Consider the following 17,560-nt stretch of genomic DNA (forward strand, 5'->3'; position numbering starts at 1 on the left):
AGCTGTTCCACTGAGATTGCATATAGAGGAAATGTGACTAGTATTGAGATAATTGGATTTATTTATTGTCTCACTTTTTCACTCATTAATGAGTACACCGAATACATCACTAGTCCTAGTGTGACATCTGATTGATGGACTGTGACTGGCATTGAGATAACTGGATTTACTGCATATCTCACCTTTCGACTGATTAATTAGTGCATTTATTGATCTGTTTTTAAAACGTGAAGTTTTTCCTTGTTTGGTCTTTGATGAAACCTTTTAAATTTATTAATTAAAAGTTAAATTTTAGTTCCTAATTGCTGTTACCCATTGTTCATAATAGTTGTACATCTTTTTGATATACAATTAATATTGGCTGTGTTTCTCAAACATATTTTGTGGTATAAGGTAAACAAATAGATGTTGTATTCCAAAATGCCCAGTAGATGGAGGCCAATGTATAGAGGTTTTGAAATAAGATTTCTACTGTAAAAAATCAGCAGATGAGAGAAAATTGAAACAGAAAACTAGTTATTATAAAAAAATAAAGGAAACTTTTAGTATATAGCTTTCAAAATGCTCCGGAAATGGTAACCGGAAGGCTGGATTGTTGTTTTGCTGCAAAGTAGTAGCAGTTAATAAAATATGCCAAAGGCCTCAGTGTCTCAAGTGTTGCTCTCTCCTGATGAGTAGTGGATTGAAGGTGTGCAGCCCCCCTTTGTATTAGGAAGCTTGAAAAATTAGAGTACAACTCTGTATTGATGCAGGTCACCAGGGGCAAGTGGTAGTGACTTTCCCTTTAAGAATGTTCAGGTCTTTGCTGTGGTGAGTATGTATGAGATGAGGAGGAGGGGGGGACATATCCTAAGGATATGCCATCAATATTAAAATCCCGGACAACCATTTTAAGCTAGAATAAAGTTTTGACAGAGAGAGTAAATGTTGTGATTCGGGATAAATGTCCCCATAGTTTAATGTTCAACTATTGACCTAAATGCAGAACATTTAATACTACATTTCCTCTGCGGTTCCATTTTTTACTCAAATGTAAATGGCTGGGCAACCTCTATAATTCGAAATTATGAAATTTAAGGTGAAAACATAGAGCTGAAATTTTCTGTACATTTTGTCTTCTAATCTGTTAACTTTCTAAATGTTATAATAACTCATTTTTTATATCATGGCTTTTGAAACAATCCATAAAAGAGAATACACTTGCTTAACATATCCCGTACAATAAAAGTGAATGGATGATTAGCTTTAAAGATAATTTGTGGAAGCCTTAAAGCCAGAAATCCAAGATGATCTTCAGCATTAGTTGACTCTTTTGTACCATCTTCATCTGCCTCCATAGTTACCAGATTAATGATGTCTGACACATGTAGATTATCTTGGGATATATCAGACAAATTTGATTTTGTGCCACTAAAAACATCAGTCATCCCCATGTGTTGCAGGACATTTTTCATTGAATAGCTACTGTCTATTTTAAAGTAGGGGAGATAAACCTCAGTGAATTTTTTGTTCATCTTGTCAGGGTTGGTCCAGTCATCCAGTTGCGCATATGATATGTTATGTTTTATCTGTAATATAAATGCTTTGACAATAATCTGAAATATCATAGATGTACTTGTAAAATCTAAATCTATAAGCCATTTCATTGTTGATAGTGAATATTAAAGCAAGGCTATAACACTCCAGATGACCACGATGCAGGGGAACAACACTAATGTGAATAGGTAAGAGCATTATCTGATGAATCGTAGACCAGGCAGAGCTGACAATGAAATTTTGGGATGCAAAGATTTATGACTGGTAGAGATGATCTATCACCTTTAGCCTTAGCTTGAATAGAAAGGCAAAGCATATTGTTGTGGGCAACTTTGTTTTATTACAGTTATGAATATTGCTTTTTTATGAACAGCAATGGTCCTACAGTTATGAGAGACATATTTTTGATGTTGTGACAAAGTTGCGAGTATAATAGATTGTTTGTGCCACTGGCCAATTGCCACAGCACTCACAAACTAATTTTGGACAAGTGGATGATGCTATCCATGCCATGTTTTCTATCTGTAATAATAATCTTTATATAGCACTAACATATTCCGCAGCGCTTTACAGTTTGCACACATTATCATCACTGTCCCCGATGGGCTCACAATCTAAATTCCCTATCAGCATGTCTCTGGAACGTGGGAGGAAACTGGAGTACCCGCCACGCAAACACGGGGAGAACATACAAACTCCTTGCAGATGTTGTCCTTGGTGGGATTCATACCCAGGACTCCAGCGCTGCAATGCTATCCACTGAGTCACCGTGCTGCCCAGTAGAAAGATATCAATGTGATAGGAAACATGGCAGTAATATCTCCCGACTGGGACCTCCAGGGACAAAAATGTCGTGGAAGTTGGGGATCCCATCATTTTCTAAAAGACATAGATGCATCCTATGACCAACCCTGTTATGAATTAAATAGAAAATGGCAGCACACCAATTTGGTGTGCTGCCATTTTCTATTTAATATGTAAGTTGCCTTTTGGTATGCACCTATTCAGACTAGTTCTAGATGTGCCGTCAGTTTGTTTTATTACAACCCTGTTATGAGTCACTGAAGGTGAGGTATGTGGTTGTGTCTTGTGTTAATAAAATAAAATGCCAAACTAAGATAATTGCCAGTCCTGGGAGACACATTGTGCTGTGATGCTGTACCGTTACCCACCAAAAAAAGTGGAGCACCCCTTCAGAAGAGGCACAGCCAACCCTGAGACATCAGGTTTAGTATATTTCTTCTGTTTATCTTTTTTATGTCATGTAATTGTATACACTTTATTGTTAGGTCCATTTTGCAACATCTTTGTATATTTTTATAAACACTGCCTACTTTTTGGATTAAAAATTTAAAAATTGAATAGCTTTGTTCCTCTTGCTCTATGAACTGCACCCCTGAAGCAATACACTATTCGTAGCAGGTGTCCAATCAGCCTGTATAAACAATTAACGGTGGTGACAGCTAGTTCCTTGTTTTATTGTGGAGTTGGCAGTAACTGTACCAGGGTAATATTTATATATATATATATGTGTGTATGTATGTGTGTATATATATATATATATATATATATATATATATATTTGTATATATATTGTGACAAGTCACTGGTAAAGTGCTGAAGGGGATATACGTTTTACTGCACATAATGGTGTTATTGATTTAGAACCCATAGATTTTCCTCCAGCACACTAAGTGCTGTGAGGAGTTAACGGCTAATTTACATAATGGGCTGGATTTTTAGTGGACGACCATAGAGTGGTTAGGAGGTTGTCTACCTTATCTCCACCCCAGGGTGTGGTCTGCGGCTTAAATAGCTGGCTTCCAGAGGCAGTCGGCATTCGGTAGGCCTGGAGAGTGGAGCTTCAGAGTGTTGTGTCCTGAATGGGTGGATTTCCCACACATGAATGGACTCTGTTATACTACTTTGTTTTATTTTCCTGTTTTGCTCTGGGGGGCCATGTTTATTTTGTCCTTGCCTTTGTTTATGCTGAATGTATATAATAAATCCGTGAAAGTACTTAAAGAGACAGTGTTCCTGTGACTACCTCTGTGTCAACTGAGTGAGCCGCTGTACCACAATATATATATATATATGTATTCCATGTATTGGAATCAGATGTGTATATACTATACGCTCACTGTGGGTTCCCCAGTAACTGGCCTAATAGGGAAAAATTATTGACAATACCATTATGACTATATATGTACATGATCATCTCCAACAAAAATGTCTTGCGTTTGTTAGTTATCTGTAGGGGCACAATAAAGTTAACCCCTTTCTGACATATGACGTACTATCCCATCCAGGTGACCCGGGCCCGTATGACTGTGGACAGGATAGTACGTCTTACTGATCAGCCGCGCTCATGGGGGGAGCGAGACTGATCGCGGCCGGGTGTCAGCTGATTATCACAGCTGACACCCGGCACTCTGTGTCAGAAGTGGTCGGGGACCGCTCCCAGCACTTTAACCCCCAGCACACTGCGATCAAACATGATCGCAGCGTTTCGGTGGCATAGGGAACCATCGTGCAGGGAAGGGGCTCCCTGCATGCTTCCCTGAGACCCTCAGAACAACGCGATGTGATAGCGTTGTTCCGACGGCCTCCTCCCTGCAGGCCCCAGGATCCAAGATGGCCACGGGGTCCTTCCGGGTCCTGCAGGGAGGTGGCTTGTCAGTGCCTGCTGAGAGCAGGCACCGGCAAGCCTCCTGCACTGTCTGTCAGATCGCTGATCTGACACAATGCTCTGCAAAGTAAAAATATTTTTTTTAAATTTCTAGATAAAGAAAAAAAAAATAAATTGTTCCAAAAAAATAAATTTCTTTATGTAAATACACATATTTAGTATCGCCACGTCCATAACGACCCGCCCTATAAAAGTGTCCCTCTAGTTAACCCCTTTAGTGAACCCCTTGAAAAAAAAGACAAAAAAATGCTTTATCATCATACCGCCGAACAAAAAGTGGAATAACACGTGATCAAAAAGACTAATATAAATAAACATGGTACTGCTGAAAACATCATCTTGTCCTGCAAAAAAACGAGCTGCCATACAGCGTCATCAGTGAAAAAATGAAATAGAGCTCGCAGAAAAAAAGCGATGCAAAAATAATTATTTTTTATATAAAATTGTTTTTATTGCATAAAAGCGCCAAAACATAAAAAAATTATATAAATGAGGTATTGCTGTAATTGTACTATTCCAAAGAATTAACTGCTTTATCAATTTTACCACACATGGAACGGTATAAACTCCCCCCAAAAGAAATTCATGAATTGCTGTTTTTTGTTCATTCTGCCTCCCAAATATCATAATAAAAAGCGATTAAAAATGTCATGTGCCCAAAAATGGTTCCAATAAAAACATCAACTTGTCCCGCAGAAAAAAAGACCTCACATGACTCTGTGGGCCAAAATATGTAAAAATTATAACTCTCAAAATGTGGTGATGCAAAAACTATTTGTTGCAATAAAAAGCGTCTTTTAGTGCGTGACAGCTGCCAAGCATTAAAACCCACTATGAATAGTAAATCAACCCCCCCTTTATCACCCCCTTAGTTAGGGAAAATAATAAAATAAAAAAATGTATTTCCATTTTCCCATTAGGGATAGGGCTAGGGTTAGGGTTGGGATTAGAGTTAAGGTTGGGATTAGGGTTGGAGTTAGAATTGGGGGGGTTTCCACTGTTTAGGCACATCAGGGGCTCTCCAAATGCAACACGGCGTCTGATCTCAATTCCAGCCAATTCTGCGTTGAAAAAGTCAAACGGTGCTTCTTCCCTTCCAAACTCTGCCATGCACCAAAACAGTGGTTTACCCCCACATATGGGGTGTCAGCATACTCAGAACAAATTGCACAATAACTCTTGGAGTCCAATTTTTTCTGTTACCCTTGGGAAATGTAGAAATTGGAGGCAAAAATATCATTTTTGTGGAAAAAAATATGATTTTTTATTTTTATGGCTCTACGTTATTAAATTCTGTGAAGCCATTGGGGGTTTAAAGTTCTCACCACACATCTAGATAAGTTCTTTGGGGGTCTAGTTTCCAAAATGGGGGGGGTTTCCACTGTTGAGGCACATCAGAGGCTCTCCAAATGCGACATGGAGGCCGATCTCAATTCCAGCCAATTTTGCATTGAAAAAGTCAAACGGCGCTCCTTCCCTTCTGAGCTGTGTCAATGCCCCAAACAGTGGTTTACCCCCACATATCGGGTATCAGCAAACTCAGGACAAATTGCACAATAACTTTTAGGGTCCAATTTCTCCTGTTACCCTTGGGAAAATAAAAAAAATTGGACCTGAATTAATTTTTTTGTGAAAAAAAGTTAAATGTTCATTTTTTTAAAGATTCAAAAAACACCTGAAGGGTTAATAGATTTCTTGAATGTGGTTTTGAGCACCTTGAGGGGTGCAGGTTTTAGAATGGTGTCACTTTTAGGTATTTTCTATCATGTAGACCGCTCAAAGTGACTTCAAATGTGATGTGTTCCCTAGAAAAAATGGTGTTGTAAAAATGAGAAATCGCTGGTCAAACTTTAACCCTTATAACTTCCTAACAAAAGGAATGTGAAGTAAACATGTGGGAAATGTTACTTATTAAGTATTTTGTGTAGCATACAGTATTTCTATGATTTAAAGGCATGAAAATTCAAAGTTGGAAAATTGCGAAATTTTCAAAATTTTCACCAAATTTCCATTTTTTTCACAAATAATCCCAAGCCATATTAAAGATATTTTACCACTAACATTAAGTACAATATGTCGCGAGAAAACATTGTCAGAATCACCGGGATCCATGGAAGCATTCCAGAGTTATTGCTTCATAGAGGGACAGTGTAAAAATTGGCCTGTCATTAACATGCAAACCACCCTTGAGGGTAAATGGGTTAATATTAATATTTGCTACAAAATCCAACACATCATTGCTTCTGTTATGTCTTATATTTAAAAAAAAGTCTTGAACATTGCTCATTTAGACAGGTCAATAATCAAAAAATTGTGTTTATAGGAATACCCGTTTATGACTATTGGCCCATCTAAGCAAGCCAGCAGGCTTACAAATTATCAGTATTGGTCACAGATCACTCTGTGTCAACAAGTAATGTGCAGCAGATAACATACCTTATTTTATATGCGCAGAGCAGTTATATTTAAAGGAATCTGTCAGCAGGTTTTTACTATTTAATCTGACAGCAGCATAATGTAGGACTGAGACCCTGATTCCAGGAATGTGTCACTTCTTAGGTTGCTTGTTGTAGTTTCAATTCAATCAGTGTTTTATCAGCTGGAGATAAGAACTAGAATGCAGTCCAGCTAATCTGTGTAACCCCATCTCCAAAACTGATTGGCAGCTTTCTGACAATGCAAAGTGTACACAGGAAGCATCCAATCAGTGATGAGGGTGGAGTTCTACACAGCATAGCACTGCTGCATCTACAGCAGATAAACAGGGATTTTATCAAAACTGCACCAAGCAGTCAAGTAAGTGATACATTTCTGGAATCAGGATATCTGCCCATAAATTATTCTGCGCTCAGATATCATAGCATTAAAGCTGCTATATAAGAACAAAACCGTTGGCACAACCCTGAGAATTGTAGGTGGTGCCCAAGTAGGATCCCAATCCGTGAACTAAATATATATAAACTTGGCACACACCAAAGGTTTCTGATGCAGAAAGGTGATTTTTAATTATACAACAGTACATACATACACAGACGTTTCGGTCTAGGACCTTCATCAATGTACGATATATTGTACTGTGAGATTCTTAGTGACTGGGCTTTGTGAGATAGACCAATCCTGTGAGGAGGCACATGAAGCCGTCCCACTGCGGTTTGGGATTCGCGGTGGATACTGCGTCCACACTCCACAAATCACCACGCAGTGGGACGGCTTCATGTGCCTCCTCACAGGATTGGTCTATCTCACAAAGCCCAGTCACTAAGAATCTCACAGTACAATATATCGTACATTGATGAAGGTCCTAGACCGAAACGTCTGTGTATGTATGTACTGTTGTATAATTAAAAATCACCTTTCTGCATCAGAAACCTTTGGTGTGTGCCAAGTTTATATATATTTAGCATTAAAGCTGCTGACACATTCCCTTTAATGATTATTTTGTGCACATAGAATTCTGGTCTTTTTCTCTAAACTGGCTATTAAACAACTCCTAATGGCTTGAATGTCTTTTAATGGCCACAGTCATAACATCAAGAATCATAATTAGTCTTATTTTACCTTATAAATATATTCAAATGAATGTGAAAATTATTTGCTGAAATTTTATACTAGGAAATACCCCAGAAGGCAATTTTTCTCAGCCATTTATAATCCCATACTTCTCTTGTCTGCAGACCCCATCTATGGATAGTAAGTCGGCCGCTGCACCAATATCTTACCTTCGGTTCTCTCCCCGGATCAGAAGTGAGCATCATACAGTTGCTCTTTTAAAAACTGTTCACTTAGTCACTAAAGACGCATGCCAACCCACGGAATGAGGCAATAAACAACCAGAGAGAGCAAACTTGTCTTTTGGGTCACCAATTTACTACTTCTTCTATAAATTCGTTTAAATGTTGATAATTTTCACTTTTAGATTATAATATAGATTTGTAATGTAATATAGTTATATCAGATTCTTTCTTTCTTTAGCTTCCAATTCAATATTAGAAAAAAAAAATCAAAATTTTTTACAAATCTCAGATATTTCACCTAATCCTGGAGTGATTTATCTGATGCAATATATTGCAATGACGTTCGGGACCATAAGATGGCTAATTTCAATCAATTCCTTGCATAAATACTTCATTACACTAAACATGCACTATTTTTTTGTAATAGATAGAAATCGTGGTATTTGTATTCTTTACAGTAGAAATGAAAGAATATATTTGAGTTGAATTGGATTCAATTTGAATTTTATAAAAGTCCACATTTGTCAAAATATTTTTTCCTATTCAATATAGTGCAAATCCATCACAATATGGCTGTCTCAAGATGCCATTTTTATGAACCATAAACTAACATCGAAAGGTGAAAAGATAAAAAAAAAATCCATATACTCACCTTATTAGGTCACATCTCCAGGCTTTCTGCTCCTCATGATCACCTGTCCAGTCCTAGTCACATAATTCCAATCCCCGCTGCAAGCACTGAAATCCCCAGGGCTCCCGCTACGGGTCTGCACATGCGAGTGCAAGATCACGGGGCACATTGTGATGTCATTACAGTATGTGGTTACCTTTTGCACGATTTCAGAACTCTCCTGAGTAGAGTTGAGCGAAACGGGTCGAAAAAATTCAAAAGTCGCCGACTTTTGGCAAAGTCGGGTTTCATGAAACGAAACCCGACCCTAGCATGAGGTCGGCCATGAGGTCGGCGACTTACGCGCCAAAGTCGCGTTTCAAAAGTTTGTTTTGCGCTCTTTTTCAGCCAATCAGGATCCACGGACACTGTGGGCAACGTGATGACATAGGCACGGGTCACCACCATCTTTCAGAAGGGCATGCAAGTGATTGGCTTGCTTTGGTGGGCGTCACAGGGGGTATAAAAGGGCGTGCACGCCGACCGCCATCTTACTTCTGCCGATCTTAGTATAGGGAGAGGTTGCTGCTGATTCTGTAGGGAGAGCGTTAGGCAGGGAAGAAGACAAAAAAACTGCTTCTGCTGCTAGCGATTTGGCCTGCACAACACACAAGTCACTGTGTGTGCAGTGCAAGGGGAGGCTATATTGTGGTATATCAGTGGTGTTGGTTGTTGGGCTGCCTTCTAAGGCTTCCTGACACGCTGGCATTGCTGTTTACCCACTGCTCCGCAAACTGCTTTTTTAAAAGCAATCCAATCTCCCTTATCCTCTCGTCACTTTGGTCACAGGCAGCTGTGCCATCGAGCGTGTCACATAGCGCTCAGATATCAGTGGGCCGCACACAATCCACAAGTGTCCAGTGTCCAAAAGTGTACGCAGAGATTCAAAATCTCCATTATCCTCTCGTCACTTTGGTCACAGGCAGCTGTGCCATCGAGCGTGTCACATAGCGCTCAGATATCAGTGGGCCGCACACAATCCACAAGTGTCCACTGTCCACAAGTGTACGCAGAGATTCAAAATCTCCATTATCCTCTCGTCACTTTGGTCACAGGCAGCTGTGCCATCGAGCGTGTCACATAGCGCTCAGATATCAGTGGGCCGCACACAATCCACAAGTGTCCAGTGTCCACAAGTGTACGCAGAGATTCAAAATCTCCATTATCCTCTCGTCACTTTGGTCACAGGCAGCTGTGCCATCGAGCGTGTCACATAGCGCTCAGATATCAGTGGGCCGCACACAATCCACAAGTGTCCAGTGTCCAAAAGTGTACGCAGAGATTCAAAATCTCCATTATCCTCTCGTCACTTTGGTCACAGGCAGCTGTGCCATCGAGCGTGTCACATAGCGCTCAGATATCAGTGGGCCGCACACAATCCACAAGTGTCCACTGTCCACAAGTGTACGCAGAGATTCAAAATCTCCATTATCCTCTCGTCACTTTGGTCACAGGCAGCTGTGCCATCGAGCGTGTCACATAGCGCTCAGATATCAGTGGGCCGCACATAATCCACAAGTGTCCAGTGTCCAAAAGTGTACGCAGAGATTCAAAATCTCCATTATCCTCTCGTCACTTTGGTCACAGGGAGCTGTGCCATCGAGCGTGTCACATAGCGCTCAGATATCAGTGGGCCACACACAATCCACAAGTGTCCACTGTCCACAAGTGTACGCAGAGATTCAAAATCTCCATTATCCTCTCGTCACTTTGGTCACAGGCAGCTGTGCCATCGAGCGTGTCACATAGCGCTCAGATATCAGTGGGCCGCACACAATCCACAAGTGTCCAGTGTCCAAAAGTGTACGCAGAGATTCAAAATCTCCATTATCCTCTCGTCACTTTGGTCACAGGCAGCTGTGCCATCGAGTGTGTCACATAGCGCTCAGATATCAGTGGGCCGCACACAATCCACAAGTGTCCAGTGTCCAAAAGTGTACGCAGAGATTCAAAATCTCCATTATCCTCTCGTCACTTTGGTCACAGGCAGCTGTGCCATCGAGCGTGTCACATAGCGCTCAGATATCAGTGGGCCGCACACAATCCACAAGTGTCCACTGTCCACAAGTGTACGCAGAGATTCAAAATCTCCATTATCCTCTCGTCACTTTGGTCACAGGCAGCTGTGCCATCGAGCGTGTCACATAGCAATCAGATATCAGTGGGCCGCACACAATCCACAAGTGTCCAGTGTCCAAAAGTGTACGCAGAGATTCAAAATCTCCATTATCCTCTCGTCACTTTGGTCACAGGCAGCTGTGCCATCGAGCGTGTCACATAGCGCTCAGATATCAGTGGGCCGCACACAATCCACAAGTGTCCAGTGTCCAAAAGTGTACGCAGAGATTCAAAATCTCCATTATCCTCTCGTCACTTTGGTCACAGGCAGCTGTGCCATCGAGCGTGTCACATAGCGCTCAGATATCAGTGGGCCGCACACAATCCACAAGTGTCCACTGTCCACAAGTGTACGCAGAGATTCAAAATCTCCATTATCCTCTCGTCACTTTGGTCACAGGCAGCTGTGCCATCGAGCGTGTCACATAGCGCTCAGATATCAGTGGGCCGCACACAATCCACAAGTGTCCAGTGTCCAAAAGTGTACGCAGAGATTCAAAATCTCCATTATCCTCTCGTCACTTTGGTCACAGGCAGCTGTGCCATCGAGCGTGTCACATAGCGCTCAGATATCAGTGGGCCGCACACAATCCACAAGTGTCCAGTGTCCAAAAGTGTACGCAGAGATTCAAAATCTCCATTATCCTCTCGTCACTTTGGTCACAGGCAGCTGTGCCATCGAGCGTGTCACATAGCGCTCAGATATCAGTGGGCCGCACACAATCCACAAGTGTCCACTGTCCACAAGTGTACGCAGAGATTCAAAATCTCCATTATCCTCTCGTCACTTTGGTCACAGGCAGCTGTGCCATCGAGCGTGTCACATAGCTCTCAGATATCAGTGGGCCGCACACAATCCACAAGTGTCCAGTGTCCAAAAGTGTACGCAGAGATTCAAAATCTCCATTATCCTCTCGTCACTTTGGTCACAGGCAGCTGTGCCATCGAGCGTGTCACATAGCGCTCAGATATCAGTGGGCCGCACACAATCCACAAGTGTCCACTGTCCACAAGTGTACGCAGAGATTCAAAATCTCCATTATCCTCTCGTCACTTTGGTCACAGGCAGCTGTGCCATCGAGCGTGTCACATAGCGCTCAGATATCAGTGGGCCGCACACAATCCACAAGTGTCCACTGTCCACAAGTGTACGCAGAGATTCAAAATCTCCATTATCCTCTCGTCACTTTGGTCACAGGCAGCTGTGCCATCGAGCGTGTCACATAGCGCTCAGATATCAGTGGGCCGCACACAATCCACAAGTGTCCAGTGTCCAAAAGTGTACGCAGAGATTCAAAATCTCCATTATCCTCTCGTCACTTTGGTCACAGGCAGCTGTGCCATCGAGCGTGTCACATAGCGCTCAGATATCAGTGGGCCGCACACAATCCACAAGTGTCCAGTGTCCAAAAGTGTACGCAGAGATTCAAAATCTCCATTATCCTCTCGTAACTTTGGTCACAGGCAGCTGTGCCATCGAGCGTGTCACATAGCGCTCAGATATCAGTGGGCCGCACACAATCCACAAGTGTCCACTGTCCACAAGTGTGTGCAGAAATTCTAAAACTCCCCTGTCCTATAGACACCTTGTACCTTGTTTTACATTACTATATAGTTTGTTGGATTTTGTCTACATTTCTACCAAAAATGAGGAAGGCTGGTGGAAGAGGCCGTGGAATTGGGCGGGGGTTGGCAGCTGGTAATGATGGTGTTGGTGGTGGATCTGATGGTAGTGGCAAGAGCAAAATAGGACCGAATGCAGGAGGTGCTGACCCTGCGTCATCGTCTGGCTACATAAGGACTTGAACGCTTAGTTTTCTAGGAGTTGGCAAACCGCTTTTAAAGGCAGAGCATCAGGAAAAAGTTTTGTCTTACATTGCTGACTCAGCCTCCAGCTCTATCGCCTCCTCTTCTTCAGTTGTAAAAAGTAAAAGCACTGAGTCATCATTGGAGGCTCATGTTCATGAACCACACCTTTCCTTGTGTCCTTCACCCCAACCAAGATTGAAGGATGACGCAGGCCATACTACTGATTACTCCATGGAGCTGTTTTCACATACCATGCCTGGATTATCAAGTCAAATGGTGAATTACCCAGGCCAAGATGAATCTGACATGGAGTGCACTGATGCACAGCCGCTGATGGATGATTCTGCTGGTACATTCACTCAGAGCACTACATTGTCCTCGCAGTGTACAGAGCCAGATTTTGACCCTGATGAGACTCAGGTGCCCCTTCCCGCACACTATACCACCATACACGGTGACACAGAGAAAGGTGCACATGACATAGAAGAGGAGGTGATGGATGACCCAGTTGTTGACCCAGATTGGCATCCATTGGGGGAAGAGGGTGCTGCTTCCAATAGCTCAGATGAGGAGCATCCACAGCAGACATCGACATCGCAACAGCTGTTATCTGGCAGGCCCGGAGCACTCCAAAGACAGGTTCCAAACATCAAAAGAGTTGCTGGACAGCTTGTCCAGAGGGTCAAAAGATCACAGCGTGCTAGGCCGCAAAATGTCTGCCAAAGTAGGAAGAGTGCAGTGTGGCACTTTTTTGAACAAAATCCTCATGATCAGGCCAAGGTTATCTGTAAGAAGTGCGCAAAGACCTTTAGCCGAGGGAAAAATCTGAAAAATTTGAATACCAGTTGCATGCTTAGACATTTAACCAGCATGCACTTGCAAGCGTGGACACAACACCAAACCTCAAGTGCCACATGTGCAACTGATCACAACGAAGGTAGTCAGCAACGCTACATTGTTTCCCCCACTGTAAGCCCACCGGTTAGCACAGCAGCAAATGTTGAGGTGTCATTGCAAGGCCACAGCAGTCAGGGAATCCCACTGTTATATCAACGAAAGACTGATTCTAGGCCATCAGAAAGAACACCAACTCCATCACCATCATCAACCCTCTCTCAGTCCGCCCTGTCCACCGCTACTTCCACCATATGCAGCTCTCAAGTCCAGCTCACCCTCCCAGACACTATGAGTAGGTCAAGAAAGTACTCAGTCTCTCATCCGCGTACACTGGGTTTGAACGCCCACATTGCCAAACTAATCTCGTTTGAGATGATGCCCTTTCGGTTGGTGGAAAGCACAGCTTTCCGCGAACTCATGGCCTATGCAGTACCACGCTATGACCTACCCAGTCGCCACTTCTTCTCTCGCAAAGCCATCCCAGCCCTCCACCATCATGTGAAAGACCGCATTGTCCATGCACTCAAGCAGTCAGTGAGCGGAAAGGTGCACCTCACAACTGATGCATGGTCCAGTCGGCATGGCCAGGGCCGTTACGTGTCCATCAGTGCGCACTGGGTTAATGTGGTGGATGCAGGGTCCACAGGGGACAGCGGTGGTGGGACAGTGCTGCCTAGCCCACGGTCTAGGAAACAGTTGGCTGTAGGCGTTCGACCCTCCTCCTCCTCCTCCAGAAGCGACAGCTCGTCCACAGAGCGCAGTCGTACGAGCACTCCATCTGCAGCTGCCACTGTTGCACACGATGTGTCCCCCTATCGAGCAGCTAGTGGAAAGCGTCAGCAGGCTGTGTTGCAGATGATGTGTTTGGGCGACAGACACACCGCCGAGGTGCTGGCCGAGTACTTGAAGCGACAAACTGAGTCATGGCTGGGCAGTGTACATCTTGAGGCAGGCAAGGTAGTTAGTGATAACGGCCGTAATTTTGTGGCAGCCATAGCCCTTTCAAAACTCAGCCACATACCTTGCTTGGCTCACACCTTGAACCTGGTGGTGCAGTGCTTACTCAAAAATTATCCGGAGTTAACAACCCTGCTCCAGAAGGTGCGAAGACTGTGCGCGCACATCCGCCGGCCGCCTGTACACTCCGTTCGTATGCAGAAGCTGCAGCGATTGCTCCACCTTCCCAACCACCGCCTCATTATCGACATTGCAACAAGGTGGAACTCCACCCAGCACATGGTGGAGCGGCTGTGCGAGCAGAGGCAGGCCATAATGCATTTGTGGGAGGATACACGGCCAGGCACTTAGAGCAGACATGGAGTTGACAGGCGTGCAGTGGTCGAAGCTGAAAGACCTTTGTAAAGTCCTTCAGTGTCTTGAGGAATGCACACGGCTGGTAAGCGCAGACGACGCCATCCTAAGCATGAGCATCCCACTTATGCGTCTGCTCATGCAAACTTTGACGCACCTTAAGGAGCAGGCGTCTGCAGCCAATGTTGATGAGGAGGAAGAGGAGGAGGGAATCCTTGATGACATTCAGCCATTGTCTGCTCAGGGACCTCTCCTGGACGAGGTGGAGGAAGAAGAGGAGGAGGAGGAGGAGGATGATGGGGATGATTACTTAGGGGAGGAGGATGCATCTCGTGGGGCAAGTGAAAATGTTGGCGTGGCAAGGTCTGGTACAGGGTTTGTGCGTGACTGGAGGGATGTGGATTTGCCAGAAAGTGCTCCTCCACCCAGCACTCGCAGTGCATCATTGACACCGGGAACATTGGCCCACATGTCAGATTATGCCTTGCGGATCCTAAAAAGGGACCCCCGCATTGCCAAAATGATGAACGATGACGACTACTGGTTGGCCAGCATCCTGGATCCACGCTATAAAGGCAAATTACAAAACATCATGCCACAGGAGAACCTTGACCTAATATTGGCTAATAAACAAGCAACTCTGGTAAATCGGTTGTTTGAGGCATTCCCAGCACACAGCAGCGGTGATGGTTCTCACACGAGCCGTACGGGCCGGGGGCAGCTTGGCAGAGGTGTTCGTGGTGCACACAGCAGAAGTGGCGTTGGAGACAGGGGTTTCATGACAATGTTGTGGACTGATTTTTCAAATACCGCTCACACAACTGGTAATACTGCATCGATGGAAAGTGACAGGAGACAGCAGTTGTCAACTATGGTTACAAACTACTTTTCCTCCCATATCGATGTTCTCCCACACAGGTCATTCCCCTTTGACTATTGGGCCGCTAAACTGGACACCTGGCCTGAATTGGCCCAATATGCCTTACAGGAGCTCGCTTGCCCAGCTGCAAGTGTGCTATCGGAAAGAGTCTTCAGTGCAGCTGGATCAATCCTGACAGAAAAAAGGACCCGTCTGTCAACCCAAAATGTGGATGATCTAACCTTCATTAAAATGAACCACGCATGGGTTTCCAAGGATTTTGTCCCACCTTCCCCTGATGACACATAGGGTGACAGAAAAATGGCTTGCTTTGGTCCACCTCTTCCTGGTACTTCACCTATTTCGCCTTTTGCATCAGTTGAATGTCCAACATCAACATATGCCACTTTCTAAAACTCCCTAACTGTGCTGCCTCCCCCCCCATGGCCGGGGTCACCACCTAGCGCACGACACCATGCGAGTGCCGTTGCCCTGGACAGGTGGGTAGGCCGACTCTTGGGCGCGGGCACTGGCACAGGGTCCCTCATAGTGCAATCAAGTGTCTCTGACGGTGGTGGTGCACACCCGCCGTCAGACACACCGCTGTACTATGAGGGGCCCAGTGCCAGTACCGACGCCCACGAGTGGGCCCCCCTTGCTTGGCCAGGGCCCCAGCATTTGCAATCTTTACCTCTCCCTGCTCCTCCGCTGTGTAATCTGGGCCGTCAAATCCATACTGTGCCTGACACCGTCTGAGCCTGCCTCCTGAGACATATATTTTGAATGTGTACGCTATCCATACATGTTATCCGTGGATACGGTACCCTTTCTAACCTTTGTGCAATGACGTGCAATCCATACTGGGCCTAACACCGTCTGAGCCTGCCTCATGCTGAATAGACATATATTTTGAATGTGTACGCTATCCATACATGTTATCCGGGGATACGGTACCCCTTCTAACCTTTGTGCAATGACGTGCAATCCATACTGGGCCTAACACCGTCTGAGCCTGCCTCATGCTCTATAGACATATATTTTGAATGTGTACGCTATCCATACATGTTATCCGGGGATACGGTACCCCTTCTAACCTTTGTGCAATGACGTGCAATCCATACTGGGCCTAACACCGTCTGAGCCTGCCTCATGCTGTATAGACATATATTTTGAATGTGTACGCTATCCATACATGTTATCCGGGGATACGGTACCCCTTCTAACCTTTGTGCAATGACGTGCAATCCATACTGGGCCTAACACCGTCTGAGCCTGCCTCATGCTGTATAGACATATATTTTGAATGTGTACGCTATCCATACATGTTATCCGGGGATACGGTACCCCTTCTAACCTTTGTGCAATGACGTGCAATCCATACTGGGCTTAACACCGTCTGAGCCTGCCTCATGCTGTATAGACATATATTTTGAATGTGTACGCTATCCATACATGTTATCCGGGGATACGGTACCCCTTCTAACCTTTGTGCAATGATGTGCAATCCATACTGGGCCTAACACCGTCTGAGCCTGCCTCATGCTGTATAGACATATATTTTGAATGTGTACGCTATCCATACATGTTATTCTGGGATACGGTACCCCTTCTAACCTTTGTGCAATGACGTGCAATCCATACTGGGCCTAACACCGTTTGAGCCTGCCTCATGCTGTATAGACATATATTTTGAATGTGTACACTATCCATACATGTTATCTGGGGATACGGTACCCCTTCTAACCTTTGTGCAATGACGTGCAATCCATACTGGGCCTAACACCGTCTGAGCCTGCCTCATGCTGTATAGACATATATTTTGAATGTGTACGCTATCCATACATGTTATCCGGGGATACGGTACCCCTTCTAACCTTTGTGCAATGACGTGCAATCCATACTGGGCCTAACACCGTCTGAGCCTGCCTCATGCTGTA

General features: G+C 44.2%; 1 protein-coding gene across 1 annotated transcript in view; it reads right to left on the minus strand.

Annotated features, from left to right (window-relative positions):
* Positions 1-927: 927 nt before the first annotated feature.
* LOC141052856 (ovalbumin-related protein Y-like) overlaps positions 928-17,560 on the minus strand; it is an 83,372-nt gene continuing 66,739 nt past the window's right edge. Inside the window, exon 7 of the mRNA XM_073550164.1 lies at positions 928-1,568. Coding sequence (XP_073406265.1) covers positions 1,164-1,568 — 405 coding nt within the window. The 3' untranslated portion in view covers positions 928-1,163. The remainder of the gene's footprint in view (positions 1,569-17,560) is intronic.

This window comes from Dendrobates tinctorius, unplaced genomic scaffold (assembly GCF_039654945.1).
Source record: "Dendrobates tinctorius isolate UK_male_01 unplaced genomic scaffold, ASM3965494v1 ptg000163l, whole genome shotgun sequence".
Lineage (NCBI taxonomy): Eukaryota > Metazoa > Chordata > Amphibia > Anura > Dendrobatidae > Dendrobates > Dendrobates tinctorius.